The sequence below is a fragment of the Chiloscyllium punctatum genome, chromosome 22 (genome assembly GCF_047496795.1).
Source record: "Chiloscyllium punctatum isolate Juve2018m chromosome 22, sChiPun1.3, whole genome shotgun sequence".
NCBI classification, from domain to species: Eukaryota; Metazoa; Chordata; class Chondrichthyes; order Orectolobiformes; family Hemiscylliidae; genus Chiloscyllium; species Chiloscyllium punctatum.
In genome coordinates this window covers 13,281,253-13,299,375 of record NC_092760.1, presented here as the reverse complement: position 1 = coordinate 13,299,375, position 18,123 = coordinate 13,281,253, and the positions used below count along the sequence as shown (strand labels likewise).

Genomic DNA, 18,123 nt, shown 5'->3' with positions numbered 1-18,123 from the left:
GCAGTGCAGGGCTGGGGTACTATGAGTTTGGATTTCCAGAAACCATCAATAAAGGTTATTGCAGCAGAAAGGAGCTGATGGTATTTGGGGTGGTCTATTATCATGGATTGAGGATTAGCATACAGAAGCTAGTCAGTATTTATGGGTCTTTTTCAGATTGGAAAGATATAAGTAGTAGTGTTATTTACTACTGACATTAATTAGTGCCATCTCAGGTATAAAGTGCCCTAAGTGCAAATTAGATTAGATTACTTACAGTGTGGAAACAGGCCCTTCGGCCCAACAAATCCACACCGACCCTCCGAAGAGCAACCCACCCAGACCCATTTCCCTAACACTATGGGCAATTTAGCATGGCCAATTCACCTAACCTGCACATTTTTGGACTGTGGGAGGAAACTGGAGCACCCGGAGGAAACCCACGCAGACACGAGGAGAATGTGTAAACTCCACACAGACAGTTGCCTGAGGCAGGAATTGAACCCGGGTCTCTGGCGCTGTGAGGCAGCAGTGCTAACCACTGTGTCACCGTGCCGCCCTGTTTGATATAGATTTAGCACATTTTGCCTCCTCGGAATAAAATCTGGTATTTTGTTTTTTTGTGACCTTGCGAATGGGAACATTAGCGTTTCCAAATTCCCAACCAAATTGCACTCTATCCTGATTTGTATCAAACTCCTGGAACTCTAGAATTAACCGCATGTAAGAGTGCTTTCACTATCCGGCCTGCAAGAGATATTTCTACTGCTCTTCAGAGCCCCTGAACTTTGTGAGCTTTGAAGCTGTATGACCCCAAAGTGCCTTGGGTTGCAACTCAGTCAATAATGTTCCATTCCACCATCAATCGCTGTGACATTCACTGTTTACTCCAACTGCAAACACTTAAACAAATATTTAAACAATGTTAAGTCAAGAATCGAAGAACTTGCATTGCTCTAGCAGCTTTCACTATCATAATACATTGCAAAATGCTTTCAGGCCATTTTTGAAGAACGGCAACAACTGCAATATGTTATACCATAAACCATACTGAGATAATGACCATATAACCTGCTTCATGGATTTGTGTTAGAAATATGGCAAGTTATTTTACTCATTACCTGGATGGAGCAGCCCAAGAAATGCTTGGGCAAGAGCTGAGTGAGTCATCAGTTTGTCCTCTGAACTAAAAGTGTTGCCAGAAAATAACAAGAAGAAGCTAAAAATGTTAATCAACAGTGTCGGACAAATATACACACGCATTACAACTTAAGTCAGGACAGGGATCTCACAGGTAACTCCCAGAACCATTTATTTCCATGCTATAACAATTCTACCCATTTTCTAATAAGATTCATGCAATTCTAATGAAAGGAATCTATATTGTGAGGGTTTTAATTTGTTCAGTGTCTTAAACAAAGACAGCAGTGAGTGGTTGGCCCTTGATTCAAGTTCCTTTCCTTTTACTGTCATCACACTGCTGCCAACAGTCACGGATGGAGTTATTTATTTAATAGCCCCATTTAGTTAACATCGCAAAGCACTGCTGAGTTAATCACACTTCAGCCATGCTTCTGTATGTAGCATTCTGACCTTTGAACCTGAATGTGGTAGATTTAACTCCCAATCCAGAGATATGACTAGATAATCCAGCATTCTAGAGACTGTTGAGGAAGCTTAGGTCTGACCGTGGTCTGATCTTTTGGATAAGATGCTCAACCATGGCTCCAGTTACCCTCTCACTTGCATATATGAATAATTTCTTGGCACTATTGCAGAGTCTTCCTGGTCAATATTTGTCCATTAACTGGCACCCATTAAACAGAACATGGAAGGTTGCCGCATCCTGGCTTCTGGGTAGTCTTAAATCAGTGACTATACTGTACTTCAAAGGCCTTTGTTGGCCTAAAAACACACTTTCCTGAGTCATGAGGGTGCCATATAAATGCAAGCTCTTTCTCCCTCCTCTGCTAAATATCAAACAGAACTTTGTAGTCCATTCTCTAGCCTGGAACAGAGAGAAGCTTGCTTGCTTGAGCAATATGACCTCTCAGTGCTGCAATCTGCTCTCTGCTGATCTTGGTGTACCATTAACCAGAATGTTTTTTTTCCAGCCCGTCCATCAGTCTGCCATCAGTAGTTAGCAAACATGGGGCTAATCAGACACTCTCTGGTTGTACAGTTTTTAATTCTTTCTATTATCCAGCTTTGTTGGACTGACAATGGTACGTATGAAGATTTTTGTTAAACTAAATTTGAATGTGTATGGGATGTTATAATTGGGCCTTGGATGGTTAGGATCCAGATGGAAAACTTAATTTCAGTATTTATAATTTAACAGGGAGTAGGGAAGGGTTGGACCTCAGTAAGGGCCCTTGAGAAGCAGCTAGAATATACGAGAGCGGAGGGTACATTCAATTATTCACAGCTTTGTTCAAATACCACCTGATGTTTAACGTTCAATTTTGTGCACCACACCTTAGGTACGATATTTAGTTTCAGATGATGTTTTTGAAGGTTTTATTCCTCTCACTCTAACCAGTATTTAGATTAATATTCTTGACAGTTTAAAACCGTACTGAAGAGATAAAAGTGTTTATTATATTTAGAACATTAACTTATTAAATTTCATTATGTAAGGACAGAGAGCCACCTAGCAATATTTCTAAACTTGAAACCTAATTAGTTAAATAGGACAAAAAGAAAGTTGGCAAAGCATTTGATGTGCTGCAACTTTAGTGTGTGGAGCTGGCAGATAGCTGAGTTATCCATGACACCACCTCCACAATAGTTATCTGCAACTCAAGGGACTTCATCCCTCTACAATTCCCAATAGGTATGGCTGGGAGCAAAGCCAGAGACAATGCTGGACAATCGTTGCTGAATCCAGGACATTAGCTACTACTGTTCACCATCCACGGTTCACAGTTCATTAACCTAATGGGACTGGGCTCTGAGTTAATTATTGGGTGGAGAGGGGCAGAGGTTGATCCCAGAGGCCTTTTATTTCATAGTTGGAGGAAAAAAAAAGTCTGATTTTCATGGGAGTTTTAGTGAAGAAACTGGCTCTCCTGCCGTTGCAAATTAAATTGAATAGAGTAAGTTTTATTGACAATCAAGGTTCTTGAAGCTGATTCAAGTTATGGGAGAGTGGGGGTGGTATGGGGAGAGGGGCTAGAAAAAATACCAATCTTCATGGAATTTGAGTTCAGACAGGAACTGGAAGCATTTCTTTGTGTTTTTCAACTTACCAGTTTAGGTTCTTACCCTCAGGGCAATTAATTAAATTCTATTTTATTGCCAGTTTATTACAAAGCTGCAATGTTGAATTCTGAAGTTATCTCTATATTGAAGGGTGTTTTTTTAAAAATTCTGTCATGGGATGTGGATGTTTCTGACAAACTATTTGTAGCCCATTCTGAACTGGCCCTGAAACCGCAGTAGGAACGCCAGTGCCAGCCACACACCTTCTCTGAGAGAGAGAGAGGCAGTTTACTTCAAGGGACGAAATTTGGTGTTGAAACCACAGAATTGGGCACAGGGTGACGTTGACACAAGGACAGGTCTCATTACATACAAAGTTCAAGTAGGTGAGGTGGCGCTGAATAAACATGTGGATCACATGAAAGTGCTACCTCTCAAACAGGACAGGAGCAAAACATACCTGATCCCTCAGAGCAGCTCAAATGGCTGTCAGAAACCAGGGGTTCTCCTGCTCTGCCTAGTGTTGAAGATAACACAGAGAGAAGATGAATGCATTCTCGATACCATTACTGCCTGAAGAAGATGAAACTCTCCTGAGACGCTCCGGGTGCAAGCGATGGATTATGGTCCAGTACACATCACTGTGCTCAAGTCAGAGGAATAGGACCTGGGATGAAAATGGCACAGGCGAAGCCACCAGAGAAAAGAACAGGCCTACATTCCCAGACTTGGAGGGAGGAGGGATGTAGTGATTGGAAAGACAGTAAGGCGAACCTTATTTGACTGTGAGATTCTTGATTGGTGTTGTTAACCAGGGAAATCAGGGAGCTCTGCCTGACAGATATAAACAGGAGATTCAGAGAGTCTAAGGACTGGCTGTGAGCTGGTTGGTCAAAGCTTGTGTACTGTGCATATATAAATAAAGGGTGCCTTGGTGATGGGATACTAGCCTCTAGGCAATTATTTCAGTCTTTGATAGCAGGATCAAATGAGTCAAGCTTCCCAAATAAAGGCATGATGACAGAAATGCTTACCCCAACTCAAAGGCATAGAGGCCGGTTATCACCAAGTTACTTGTGAAGTAAATGGACTCTGACTAACCAGCTCAGAGCAAATCCCCAGAGAGAGGAGACTCTATGAATCTCCTGTTTATATCTGTCAGCAGGGTTCCCTGATTGGCACAGATTAGCAATCCCAATCCAGAATCAAATACTGTATGAGATTCATCTGGCCCTCATTCCTATCATTGCATCCCTGTACCAAATGGCTTGTTAGGCCATTTCAAAGGCACCCTAATTACTGTGGATCTGGAATCACATGTAGGCTGGACCAGTTAAGGAAGACCGATTTCTTTTCCTGAGCAAATATGAACCAAATTAGATTTTTCAACAATTGTTGATAATTTAATAATAATCCTAACTGAGACTAGTTTTACTTTGCAGATTTATTCACTGAATCCAAATTCTATCCCAGAGCATTAACCCAGGAATGCTCAGAATAGGAAGTTTTGTCCATGAAGTAGTGAGATCCTGAGGAGATCTGTCAGGGCTGTTCTTTTACCTATCTTCAAATCTACATAAGGCACTAGCAAGAAATAAGTTGAATCTTAAAGTGATGGATTTAGTCCTGTCTGATTTTGTTTTAAAGGGTGGAACTATGGTGTGAATTGGAGAGAATTTAAGCTGGAGCTTTAAAGCTGGAGGAAATGGATCCAGTAATGAGTTTGATAGGGATCACAGTGTGTTTTCATCTCTTTGAAACCCCTTGTGCCACACCACAGGCTTTCTGTGACTTCACATTGACTACCATCTCCCAGAAAAAGTCAAGCCAGATTTGTCAATTGTATCTTGTGTCCCTCCTCAATCCAAGGCCTCAGGTAAGTGCAGTACCAGCAATAGCCACCATCTCTTCAGTGGGGCTGCTGAGTACCACAATGCCACCAGGCTGTGGCTGACTCCTGACCGTGGAACTCCACACGTGAGACCTAATTGTGTCTGAGAGCCCTGCCACCTCCACATGATTCTGTTCTTCATTCCAGGAAAAGCCAGGGAGACTATTCAGATTTGATCTCTGGACAAAGACAGGAGGGCATGATCATAAGACAATAAGATATAGACGCAGAATTAGGCCATCATGTCTGCTCTCCCATTCAATCGTGGCTGATATGTTTCTTAATCCTGTTCTCCTGACTTCTCCCTACTACACTTCATCCCCTTACTAATCAAAAACTTCTGTCTTAAATACACTCAATGACTTGGCCGTCACAGCCCTCTGCAGCAGTGAGTTCCACAGATTCAGCACCCTCTCGCTGAAGAAATTCTTCTTTGTCTCTTCGTTCTCAGGCTGTGCCCTCAGGTCCCAGTCTCTTCTGCGAGTGGAAACATCTTCTCCACGACCACTCTATCCAGGCCTTAGTATTCTGTAAGTTTAATCAGTTTTCCCTCGACACCCTTTTAAACACCATTGAGTACAGACTCAAAGTCTTCATACGGCAAGCTCTTCATCCTCGGGATCATTCTTGTAAACTTCCACTGAACTCCTTCCAATGCTAGCACTTCCTTCCTTAGATATGGGTCCAAAACTGTAAGAGTATGACTATAAGGCACGTACAGGAATGCAGAAGGTTGCAACAGAGAAGCTTCCACCCCCACAATTGTCCACAGGTTTGATGTTGTTGTAGTTTGTGCAGTTGAGAGTCAAGGAACTCCTGATGAAGGGCCTGTGCCTGAAATGTCAACTCTCCTGCATTTGGTTGCTGCCTGATCTACTGTGCTTTTCCAGCACCATACTTTTCAATGCTGATCTCCAGCATCTGCAGTTCTCACTTTGTACTGGATGAGAGTATGGTCTGCAGGAATGATGAACAAACTGACCACAGTAGAGCTATATTCAAATGGAGGGAGTAAAAAGAGTGTAGCTGTAAGAGACAACAGTATCTTAAGTGGTTAAGGACAGTTCTTTACAGCTGAGAGCATGAGTCCACATGATTGGTACCACAGTTAAGGACACCTTCTTGGAAACCTGGAGTGAATGGGGAACCACTCCGTTGCCATGGTCCACTTGAGTATCATGGAAGGGAGTACAAACAGTTAGGGTATAAATTAAGAAGTAGAACTAAGAACATATAATCTCCAAAACTTTACCTGAATCATGAGCAAATTGGACTAAGGTAAATAAGATCAGGATTAGTGGTGCTGGAAGAGCACAGCAGTTCAGGCAGCATCCAACGAGCAGCGAAATCGACGTTTCGGGCAAAAGCCCTTCATCAAGAACACAGCCTAAACTGCTGTGCTCTTCCAGCACCACTAATCCAGTATTTGGTTTTCAGCATCTGCAGTCATTGTTTTTACCTAAATAAGATCAGGGTTGAATATGTGCCTCAAAGAGTGGTATGCAAGATACAGGTTGAGATCCATTGGGCACTGATGCCAGTATGAGGGAAAAAGTGAACAGTTCTTTTAGAGTAATAGAAATATACAGCATGGAAACAGACCCTTCAGTCCAACTCGTCCATGCTGATCAGATAACCTAAATTAATCTAGCCCCATATGCCAGCATTTGGCCCATATACCTCAAAACCATTCCTATTCATATACCCATCCAGATGCCTTTTAAATGTTGTAATTGTACCAGCCTCTACCACTTCCTCTGACAGCTCATTCCATACACACACCATCCTCTGCACGCAATCATTGTCTTTTAGGTCCCTTTTAAATCTTGCCCCTTTCACCCTAAACCTATGCCATCTAGTTTTAAACTCATCCATCTCGTGGAAAAAGATCTTGTCTATTCACCCTATCCATGCCCCTCATGATTTTATAAACCTCTATAAAATCCCCCCCTCATCCTCCAATGCTCCAGGGAAAATAACTCCAGCTTATACAACCTCTCCATATAGCTCAACTCCTCCAACCCTGGCAACCTTGTAAACCTTTTCTAAACCCTTTCAAGTTTCAAAATATCCTTCCGATAGCAGGGAGACCAGAATTGCACACAATATTCCAGAAGTGACCTCCAAACTCCTATGCTCAAAGCACTGACTAATAAAAAGAAAGCAAACCAAACACCTTCTTCATTATCCTGTCGACCTGGGACTCCACTTTCAAGGAATTGTGAGCCTGCACTCCAAGGTTGCTTTGTTCAGCATCACTCCCCAGGACTTTACCATTAAATGTATCAATCCTGCTTTGATTTGCCTTTCCAAAATGCAGCATCTCACATTTATCTAAATTAAACTCCATCTGTGATTACAACCCTTAGAAGACACCTGGATGGGTATGTGAATAGGAAGGGTTTAGAGGGATATGGGCCAACTTCTGGCGAATGAGACTAGATTAATTTCAGATATCTGAACGGCTTGGATGAATTGGATTGAAGGGTCTGTTTCCATGCTGTACATCTCTATGACATTATGACATCTCAGCCCATTATCCATTCTGCTTTGGTCCCTTTCATGCTAGGAGCTCTAAAAGTCTGTTACAGTGAGTGGGACCTTATCAAATGCCTTTTAGAAGTCTATGCACACCATATGAACAGCATTACTCTAATCAACTTTCTGTATCTCAAATAAACCTAAACTAGTTGCTTAAACACAATTTGAAGGAAGTGAGGTCTGCAGATGCTGGAGATCAGAGTCAAGAGTGTGGTGCTGGAAAAGCACAGCAACTCAGGCAATACCCGAGGAGCAGGAGAATCAAAGTTTCAGGGATAAACCATTCATCAAGAATGAGCTTCATCAGGAGTGCCTTCAATTTGTCTTTATCAAATTCAATGTAATTTTCCTTAACTATCCCATATATGTGCAAGTGACTATTAATTTTGTCCTAAGCTGTTGTTTCTAAAAACCTCTTCACAAGCCAGGTTAAAGTAATTGGCCTTTGGTTTCCTTTGCACTGTTTTTCAAACAAGGATGTCCTATTTGCAATTCTTCAGCTCTCTAGTACCTCTCCCAATTCTAAGCAAGATTGATAAATTATGGTGATGGTCTCCGATATTTCCTATTTACTTCCCCCTAGTATGTTCCGATGAATCAGACCTGGTCCTGGTGTTTATCACTTATACGTACAGACAGCCTAATGCATATTTTCTCCATATCAATTTTAATACCTTCAAGTGCCTGAGCTGTCTCCTCTTTTATGACATTGGGAACGCGTTCTTCTGTAATAAATAAAAAGTAAACTATTACTTTAATACCTCAGTGATTCTCACTGCTTCCATGTGTAAATTTTTTTTTTGATCTCTAATCAATCTCACTCCTCACGTTCCTGCCTTTTTTTTTGCTATTTACATGCCTATACAAAACATTCAAATTCATTTTCATGTTAGCTGTCAGCCCCTTAAGCTCTTACTTGTTCTACCAATAGACGTGGACTTCCAAAGTGTTAAGGGTTTAGATGGAAAGGCATTTTTTAAGTCTGTATAAGAAAATGTTCTGATACTAGAGAAGATGCAAAAACTTGACCTACTCTTGGGAAATAAGGCAGGGCAGGTGACTGAGGTGTCAGTGGGGGAGCACTTTGGGGCCACAACTATAATTCTATTAGTTCTAAAATATTGATGGAAAAAGATGGACTGGATCTAAAAGTTGAAGTTTGAAATTGGAAGAAGGCTAATTTTGACGGTATTAGGCAAGAACTTTCAAAAGCTGACTGAGGGCAGATGTTCGCAGATAAAGAGATGGATAGAAAATGGGAAGCCTTCAGAAATGAGATAATGAGAGTCCAGAGAAAGCATATTCCTGTTAGGGTGAAAGGAAAAGCTAGTAGGTGTACGGAATACTGGATGACAAGACAAATTGAGATTTTGATTAAGAAAAAGAAGGAAGCATACGTTAGGTATAAACAGGAGAGATCAAGTGAATCTTGATAAGAGTATAAAGGCAGTAAGAGTATACTTAAGAGAGAAATCAGGAGGGCAAAAAAGGAATATGAGATAGCTTTGGCAAATAGAGTTAAGGATAATCCAAAGGGTTTTTACAAATATATTAAAGACAAAGGGTAACTAGGGAGAGAATAGGGCCCCTCAAAGATATGCAAGGCAGTCGGAGCTGCAGGAGATGGGAGAGATACTAAACAAGTATTTTGCATCAGTGTTTATTGTGGAGAAGGACATGGAAGATATAGAATGTGGGGAAATAGATGGTAACATCTTGCAAAATGTTCACATTACAGAGGAGGAGGTGCTGGAAGTCTTGAAACGCATAAAAGTGAATAAATCCCCAGGACCTGATCAGGTGTACCCTGGAACTCTGTAGGAAGCTAGGGAAGTGATTGCTAGACCCCTTGCTGAGATAATTGTATCATTGATTGTTACAGGTGAGATACCGGAAGACTGGAGGCTGGCTAACATGGTGCCACTATTTAAGGAAGGTGGTAAGGAAAGGCCAGGGAACTATAGACCAGTGAGCCTCACGTCAGTGACAATAGACAATAGACAATAGACAATAGACAATAGATGCAGGAGTAGGCCATTCTGCCCTTCGAGCCTGCACCGCCATTCAATATGATCATGGCTGATCATTCCTAATCAGTATCCTGTTCCAGCCTTATCTCCATACCCCTTGACTCCACTATCTTTAAGAGCTCTATCCAATTCTTTCTTAAAAGAATCCAGAGACTGGGCCTCCACTGCCCTCTGGGGCAGAGCATTCCACACAGCCACCACTCTCTGGGTGAAGTAGTTTCTCCTCATCTCTGTCCTAAATGGTCTACCCCGTATTTTTAAGTTGTGTCCTCTGGTTCGGCACTCCCCCATCAACGGAAATATGTTCCCTCCTGCCAGAGTGTCCAGTCCTTTCATAAGCCTATACGTTTCAATCAGATCCCCTCTCAGTCTTCTAAACTCAAGGGTATACAAGCCCAGTCGCTTCAGTCTTTCCGTGTAAGGCAATCCTGCCATTCCAGGAATTGACCTCGTGAACCTACGCTGCACTCCCTCAATAGCCAGAATGTCTTTCCTCAAATTTGGAGACCAGAACTGTACACAGTACTCCAGGTGTGGTCTCACCAGGGCCCTGTACAGCTGCAGAAGCACCTCTTTGCTTCTATACTCAATCCCTCTTGTTATGAAGGCCAGCATGCTATTTGCCTTCTTCACGACCTGCTGTACCTGCATGCTTGCCTTCATTGACTGGTGGACAAGAACACCCAGATCTCTCTGAACAGCCCCTTTACCTAATTTGATACCATTGAGGTAGTAATCTGCCTTCCTGTTCTTGCCACCAAAGTGGATAACCAGACATTTATCCACATTAAACTGCATCTGCCATGCGTCTGCCCACTTACCTAACTTGTCCAGGTCACCCTGTAATCCCCTAACATCCTCATCACATTTCACCCTACCACCTAGCTTTGTGTCATCAGCAAATTTGCTAATGTTATTGCTGATACCATCTTCTATATCAAATGGTGGTGGGCAAGTTGTTGGAGGGAATCCTGAGGGACAGGATTTACATATGTTTGGAAAGGCAAGGACTGATTAGGGATAGTCAACATGGCTTTGTGCATGAGAAAAACTTGATTGAGTTTTTTGAAGAAGTAACAAAGAGGATTGATGAGGGCAGAGCAGTGGACATGATCTAAATGGACTTCAGTAAGTCATTCGACAAGGTTCCCCATTGGTTAGATCTCATGGAATACAGGGAGAATTAGCCATTTGGATACAGAACTGACTCAAAGGTAGAAGACAGAGGGTGGTGGTGGAGGGTTGTTTTTCAGACTGGAGGCCTGTGACCAGTGGAGTGCCACAAGGATCTGTCCAATACGTTTTGTCATTTATGTAAATGATTTGGATGTGAACATAGAATGTACAGTTAGTAAGTTTGCAGATGACACCAAACTTGGAGGTATAGTAGACAGCAAAGAAGGTTACCTCAGAGTACAACAGGATCTTGATCAGATGGACTAATGGGCTGAGGAGTGGCAGACGGAGTTTAATTTAGATAAATGTGAGGTGCTGCATTTTGGAAAAGCAAATGTTAGCAGGACTTATACACTTAATGGTAGGGTCCTAGGGTGTGTTGCTGAACAAATAGACCTTGGAGTATAGGTTCATAGTTCCTTGAAAGTAGTGTCACAGGTAGATAGGATAGTGAAGAAGGCGTTTGGTGTGTTTTCCTTTATTGGTCAGAGTATTGAGTACAGGAGTTGGGAGGTCATGTTGTGGCCACATTTGGAATATTGTGTGCAGTTCTGCTGTCCTTTCTAACAGGAGGATGTTGTGAAACTTGAAAGGGTTCAGAAAGGATTTACAAGGATGTTGCCAGGGTTGGTGGATTTGGGCTATAGGGAGAGGCTGAATAGGCTGGGCTGTTTTCCCTGGAGTGTCAGAAGGTGAGGGGTGACCTTATAGAGGTTTAAAAAATCATGAGGGGCGTGTATAGGATAAACAGATAAGGCCTTTTCCCTGGGGGCGAGGGGGAGGAGGGTTGGGGGATTAGGGGATGTCCAGAACTAGAGGGCATAGGTTTAGGGTGGGAGAGAAATATATAAAAGGGACCTAAGGGGCAACTTTTTCATGCAAATGGTGGTGCGTCTGTGGAATGAGCTGCCAGAGGAAGTGGTGGAAGCTGGTACAATTGCAGCATTTAAAAGGCATCTGGATGGGTATATGAATAGGAAGAATTTAGAGGGATATAGGCCAAGTGCTGGTAAATGTCACTAGATTAGGGTAGGATATTGGGTCGGCATGGACGAGTTGGACCGAATGGTCTGTTTCTGTGCTGTACATCTCTGTGACTTGATAACTCTACAATTGCCCTCTGAACCTTCTATATTTGACCTGATTCTCAATTGTATGATCCATCTGACATAAGCATATTTCTTTTCTGCTTCATCTTAATTTCCATACATTTCACCTTCCAGGGAGCTCTGAATTCACTTGCCCAACCTTTCCTCTTCAGAAGACTATATATATTGCCAGTCTTCTATCACACTCTTGATTTGTGCCTTGTAGATAGATGGTGGAAAGATATTGAGAGAATACAAGAGGCATGCTACTTGCTGAATCATTCTTAGTCTCTGACCTTCTCTTGCAACTACAGGATTTATATGGCCACTTGAACATCAAGGAAAGATTGTATTTCTCTCTTATTGGAGGGGGTCATTTCCTGGCACTCGATACTCATCAGCCAAACCTGGATTCTGATGTAGCACAAAGCTAAAGAATTGAAAATGATGTGATAACCATTGAGACATGGTTGCAAAATGGAGAAAGTGAGGACTGCAGATCAGAGCTGAAAAATGTGTTGCTGGAAAAGCGCAGCAGGTCAGGCAGCATTAGGAGCTGAATACTCATGGGCATTTGACATGTTGGACACAGGAAGGAAGGAAAAAGAATGGCTCTGAATAAAGGATGAAATCAGTAAATAGTGAAAAATTATCTTGGTTCAGAAGATCAAGATAAAGATTCAGTTTTGGCAAAGATAAATAAAAAAGGAAAGAAACAATTTGTAAGAATCAAGAAGTAGTTGTGACTTAAGAAAGATACTTGACAAATTGCCAAATGTAGCACGGCTGTTGAGAGTGTAGTGTGGACAGTTTCTTTAAGCAAAATGCTCTGGGATCAAACAGGGAAGAGGTTATTTTAGACTATGTGATTGTAATGAGACAGGATTAATTAATGACCTCATTTAAACAATCCCCCAGGTAAGAGTGACCATATAATATGATCAGATTTCACATTCAGCTTGATATGAGAAATTTGAGTCTTAAACTGCTGGTTCAGAGCTAGGCATGCATTGTAAAAGTGACTTTTTCTCTAATTACATGACAACTTTGGGCCTTACAACCAATATAAAGGAAACTGAAGTCCTACACCAGCCTGGTCCTGGAATGCTGTATCCCAAATCTGAGGTTTCTGTCCTTGAACAGGACCTGTTAGCCGTGCATATGTTCATTTGTCTTGGCAGCACACTGTTGGGACCTGTGTCCATGCAAACTTTGGATACACACATGTTGCTTCCCGACAGACATTGCCCATCAGACTGGGAATGAAGAGGAAAAAGTTTGCCATTAAATTGAAACCTGTGAAGCAACAGCCCTGCCCACTCTCCTCTACATGTGAGATTTGGACAATGTACCAACATCTTTTCTCGAATCTTCACCACTTACACTCAAATTGCTTTTGGAATTTTACCAGACACTGAGGCGCTCACCTGAACTGGTAGACCAAGCATTGACATGAAGCAGCCACAACTGAATTGTCATGTAAGGACTACAAGATCATGTGGATAGAATGCCTGACCTTTGTTGACCAAAATGAATCTTTACAGAGAGTGTTGGTCTGGCGTCTTTCCCATGGTACTCAACGTAAGGGTTGTATGCACCCAATGACAGCCAAACTTTGAAATTTCAACATTGACTTTAAGTTCTGAGAGAAGCTCACCCAGCATTTCTGTATCCAGTGCAACCAAATAATAACCAATGCAGCTTCCATTGAAAGCAAACGGATTTCATAAACAGAGACAAAACACAAGAAAAGGACATACTGAACAAGCAATTTGTTCCAAAATGTAATCATCTGCAATATCCTTTTCTATGTGTAGGGGGAGCTTCTGCACACAAATTGGCCCAAACCTTCACCGACCTTCCTAACTACTGAAACTATCAAACACCCTAGATGATGAACGAGGTCATCTTTGCCTTGGAGAACCTTATGATGTGGTACGAAATCCTTTTAATCCCTGTGATTGTGAGAGCCTGTTGATCAGAGAGGACCATTGAGGAATAAGTAACAATAGTTTGTTAGAGGGCAACAATAACTATGTCAGGTGAAGCAGGCACAAAGCTGCTTCAACATCTCGTCATGCATCTTCCTTGAGGCCATGTGAGGAAAATCAAGAATAACAAAAATGCAATAGACTTTTAAGAAAGATTGCAAACAACTTTAAGACTGAAACCTTTTTGACAATAAATCTGGAATGGGTTACATTACATGAGACCATTCATTCAGTCTGTCACATCACTGCCAGCTCTCTGAAGAAGAATCACATCAGGCTCAAAACGTTAACTCTGTTGCTTTTCCCAGATGCTGAGCTTTCCCAGCACTTCCTGTTTTTATTTCAGACTATCCAACATCCACAGTTTGTTGTTTTTAGTTGAGGTTTAAACTATTTGCTGGCATGCAAAGGAAAGGTGCTGCCACAGCTTAGTTAGAGCTGTCCTTAATATATTTCTATGCAGATTGAAAATCACTTTGATAAGTCTTGAAGTGAATGGACTGATGAAAAGTGTAAGAATCAAAGTAGGGTCAGGCCCTGGGGAGTATTGTTGAACATAGGGACCCAGGTATGCGAGTTCATAGTTCCTTGAAAGTGGTGTTGCAAGGTCGTGAAGAAGGCATTTGGCAGAGCATTGAGTATAGGAGTTAGGATATCATGTTGTGACAGTGCAGGAATTGATGAGGTTTTTTTTTAGAATACTGCATGTACTTATGGTCTCCCTGCTATGGGAAAGATGAGTTATGCAGGCCATTTAATAGTGGCAGGGAAGTGGTGGATACAGAGCTGGATGCTGGATTTCAACTGTAATTTCACCGCTTAGGCTTGATTCCATCATTACTGGGAACCGATGGACTGGATTTGAACAGTAATTTAAGAAACGGGAAACTGTCATTCAGAGATCCTGGTGCATTGGGAGGAATCCTCTTCTGTCTGTTTATTCTAGAGAGGCATTAGAAAAGTCTTTAGGGCATCAGTACTATCTAGAGTTTGCAATATATTGATGCTGATTAGCCATCCCCAAGGAAACCTGCTGTGGAGAAAGTACTTCTTGCACTTTTGCGTTTGAGAATCCTTTTCTATGAAGCATCATTGAAGCACAGAAGACTTTACATCAGCTGCTTCTGACCTCGACATTGGGTGTCAATAATGCAAGTTATCCTCCATATCGACTTCCAACAGTTGTATAATTTTACTGGTTGTTAAATGTCCTTGAACTAAATCATTTATTGATGTTTTTCTTTGAACAATGAAACATCTTGGTTATTACAGGAAAACTATGCTGTAGATTTTATATTTAAGATTCTGATTCCAAAATGTCAGTCTAGTTAGCTTATGTGAGGTTATGACAATAAAAATTGTTTTTCAAATTGCTCTTAACTAAAAATAAAACCATTGGATCATCTACACATTACATAGCTGGGCACAAAAAGAGCAATTACGAGGAGAATAATTGTGTTTAGTCACTGTCAGGTGAATTTACTTGTGATATCTGCTACTGTGGCCAGCAGACAGTTATGTGTTATTTCCTAACTCTTATAAAGGTGGCCCCTTTATGACTACAGATTAAGAATCCCCTCTGAAAAGGAAGATGTGACTTGCATTTATGTAGTGCCTGTTTTTGGCTATCCCAAAGTGCTGTACACACTATGAAGTATTGTTGAAGTGCAAACAATTGTAAAATAGGCAAGTTAACATATCGGATTTAAGTAATTACTCTCTTACAATGAAGCATTTACTTTTGAGTACCCCAGGCTAAAAAGTAATAGCCAAAGTCACACATTAGAGAACTATGGTGGGGGTTTCTATTGAGTGACTTGAAATGGGCTTAGAAAGGGAGGGAGTGGGCAAGAAAAACCTATTATTAAGCATGCCTGGCTGGCTTCCTGACATTTTCCTGCTTCTGAGTGCCTTGTTCAGGACAAGATGGCAATCTCCTGGCGGGAATGAGAAACCAATTAAGCAGCAATTTCGTAGGACAGTGAGAGTTTGCCAGGAGCACATCAGGTACACACTGAATCTGTTGCTTGTCTCCTCACAGGAGAGCACAGCAGAAAATTGGGGAACCATGAAATGAATATGCAAAGTTATCTAAAGGACTTATTCAGCATACTTTTGAGTAAATGCTTTCAAATGGAAATGTTTCCCTCACAGAGAGATCTGTTTAATAGTTCTGGGTGCCAGGGCTTGTCTGCCGGTTCTCGTATCAGTAATGTATTTCCACGTGATGTCCTCTCCGTCCCTGATCACCAGTGCACATCTATCAACTAAACTTGCGTGTGGGTTTATTTCTTTCTTCTACCTGTTATGTGTCCCATGTTATTTATTTGTTTCGTAATGCACTATCCACTTCCTTTAGTATTCCTTAACAACCAGGAAGCGTTCTCTGTATTGAATCGGATTCGCCGAGCCAACAGTTTCTTTGAAGAGGCAAAAGTTGGAAACTTAGAGCGAGAATGTATTGAGGAGTACTGTGATTTCGAGGAGGCTCGTGAAGTGTTTGAGGATGACCAGGAAACAGTAAGGAACAAGACGATAAATTGCCTCTATTTAGGAAGTATATTTATCAAGTATATTTCTCTCCATGAGGCCCTGTGAAATCTCTTGCCATGTCCCACCAAACCGGCTTAATTAATTACCAACCCCACCCTTTGACACCCCATTCGCTAACTTTGGATTCACATCAGATCATTGAACTTCTGCGACACTGCACTGGATTCTCAGGTGCTGACCTCCATAGCTATATGCTTTCACTGTCTTTTCATTATGTGTCTCAAGGTCTCCTGTGGCCAAAGTAACTCCCCTCCTAATTCCCAGCATCTTACCCAGGCAGAGAGGTGCAGAGTCTAAGGACATTGGACCCTACCTTCTCCCACATTGAGTACTATTCTCATTGTTACCTTTCTGCAAAACTTTGAGCAGCTGTTCCAGACACAATGCAGCTCTCCTTTAAGAGGTGCAAATTAGCTTTATTGTGCCCAAAGAAATTGTGGTTATGGTCCCCTTCACTGACACTGCCAATACACTGTGCAATGATGGGTCACTGAATGCAGAGCCTATTCAACTGAGCAGGCAAAATGACTTTGCAGTGCTGCCTCACTACATTTGACAAATGCATCTTGATTTCCATGATCATTTTTAACTGACTATCCAATTTAACCTCTAATTATGTCATCCAGTCTCACACTGATAATATAACATATGTTAACATATGATTGACCCAGAGTGGTTTCAAAATAAAGTTCTGATAGTATTGACAAACTTACATGCAGTCAAACATAGATTGCTCCCTTGTTCAATTAAATGGGTGTAATTGAACATCACACCCATTTAACCCTTCAGCCCAGATAGGAAAAGCATGCTTCCCCGTAGTGAGAGGGTTTGGATTCATGCATGTCCTCCTCAACCCGTAAATTCTTCATCTCAGCAAATTGTGAGAAAATTGAGGCTAGTTGACTATCTGAACTGTGGTTAGCACTGTTGCCTCACAATGCCAGAGACCCAGGTTCGATTCCAGTCTCGGGTAACTGTCTGTGTAGAGTTTGCACATTCTGCCTTTGTCTACACGGGTTTCCTCTGGATGCTCTGGTTTCTTCCCACAGTCCAAAGATGTACAGCTCAGGTGGATTAGCCATGCTAAATTGCCCGTAGTGTCCAGGTATGTGTAGTTGATTTGTCATGGAAAATGCAGGGTTGTGGGCTGCCGGCTTGAGTGGGATGCACGTTAAAAGTCAGTATGGACTGAATGGCCTGCTTCCACAGTATAGGGATTCTATTCTGATTCAAGAGTAATCAATAATATCAGGATGGTTACAAAGAAAATAAACTTAGAATTAATATATTTAAATCAAATCTTCTCAATATTCTCTTTTACAGCAAGTTATTTATTAATAATTGTTTTCTTTTCTCAGGATAAATTTTGGAAGAGTTATGATGGTAAGAAACCTTGCCTCCAGTTCTTGCATGTCATTTCATTCTCATTTTGTATAGATTTTCATCATCATAGCTTGCCATCCCTCTCCCCCTGCTTCTCCTCTTCTCAACTACTTAAAGATGGCAGCTGGTCTGTCGTAGACTTCTCTGCGTTTCTATGATAGGAAGCAGTTGGTCACTTGTACTTGGAATGTATAATCTGAATATTATAGATTTTGGACCATTGGAGACATATTTGTGTTTTCATTGCATTCTCAGCCATTGCTGTTGTCCATTTCTATGTTTCACTG

General features: G+C 41.6%; 1 protein-coding gene across 1 annotated transcript in view; it reads left to right on the top strand.

Moving 5' to 3' along the window:
- The window catches only part of f2 (coagulation factor II (thrombin)), a 116,447-nt gene that overhangs the window by 52,532 nt on the left and 45,792 nt on the right, over positions 1-18,123 (top strand). The window contains exons 10-11 of the mRNA XM_072591813.1: positions 16,260-16,420; positions 17,812-17,836. Coding sequence (XP_072447914.1) covers positions 16,260-16,420; positions 17,812-17,836 — 186 coding nt within the window. The remainder of the gene's footprint in view (positions 1-16,259; positions 16,421-17,811; positions 17,837-18,123) is intronic.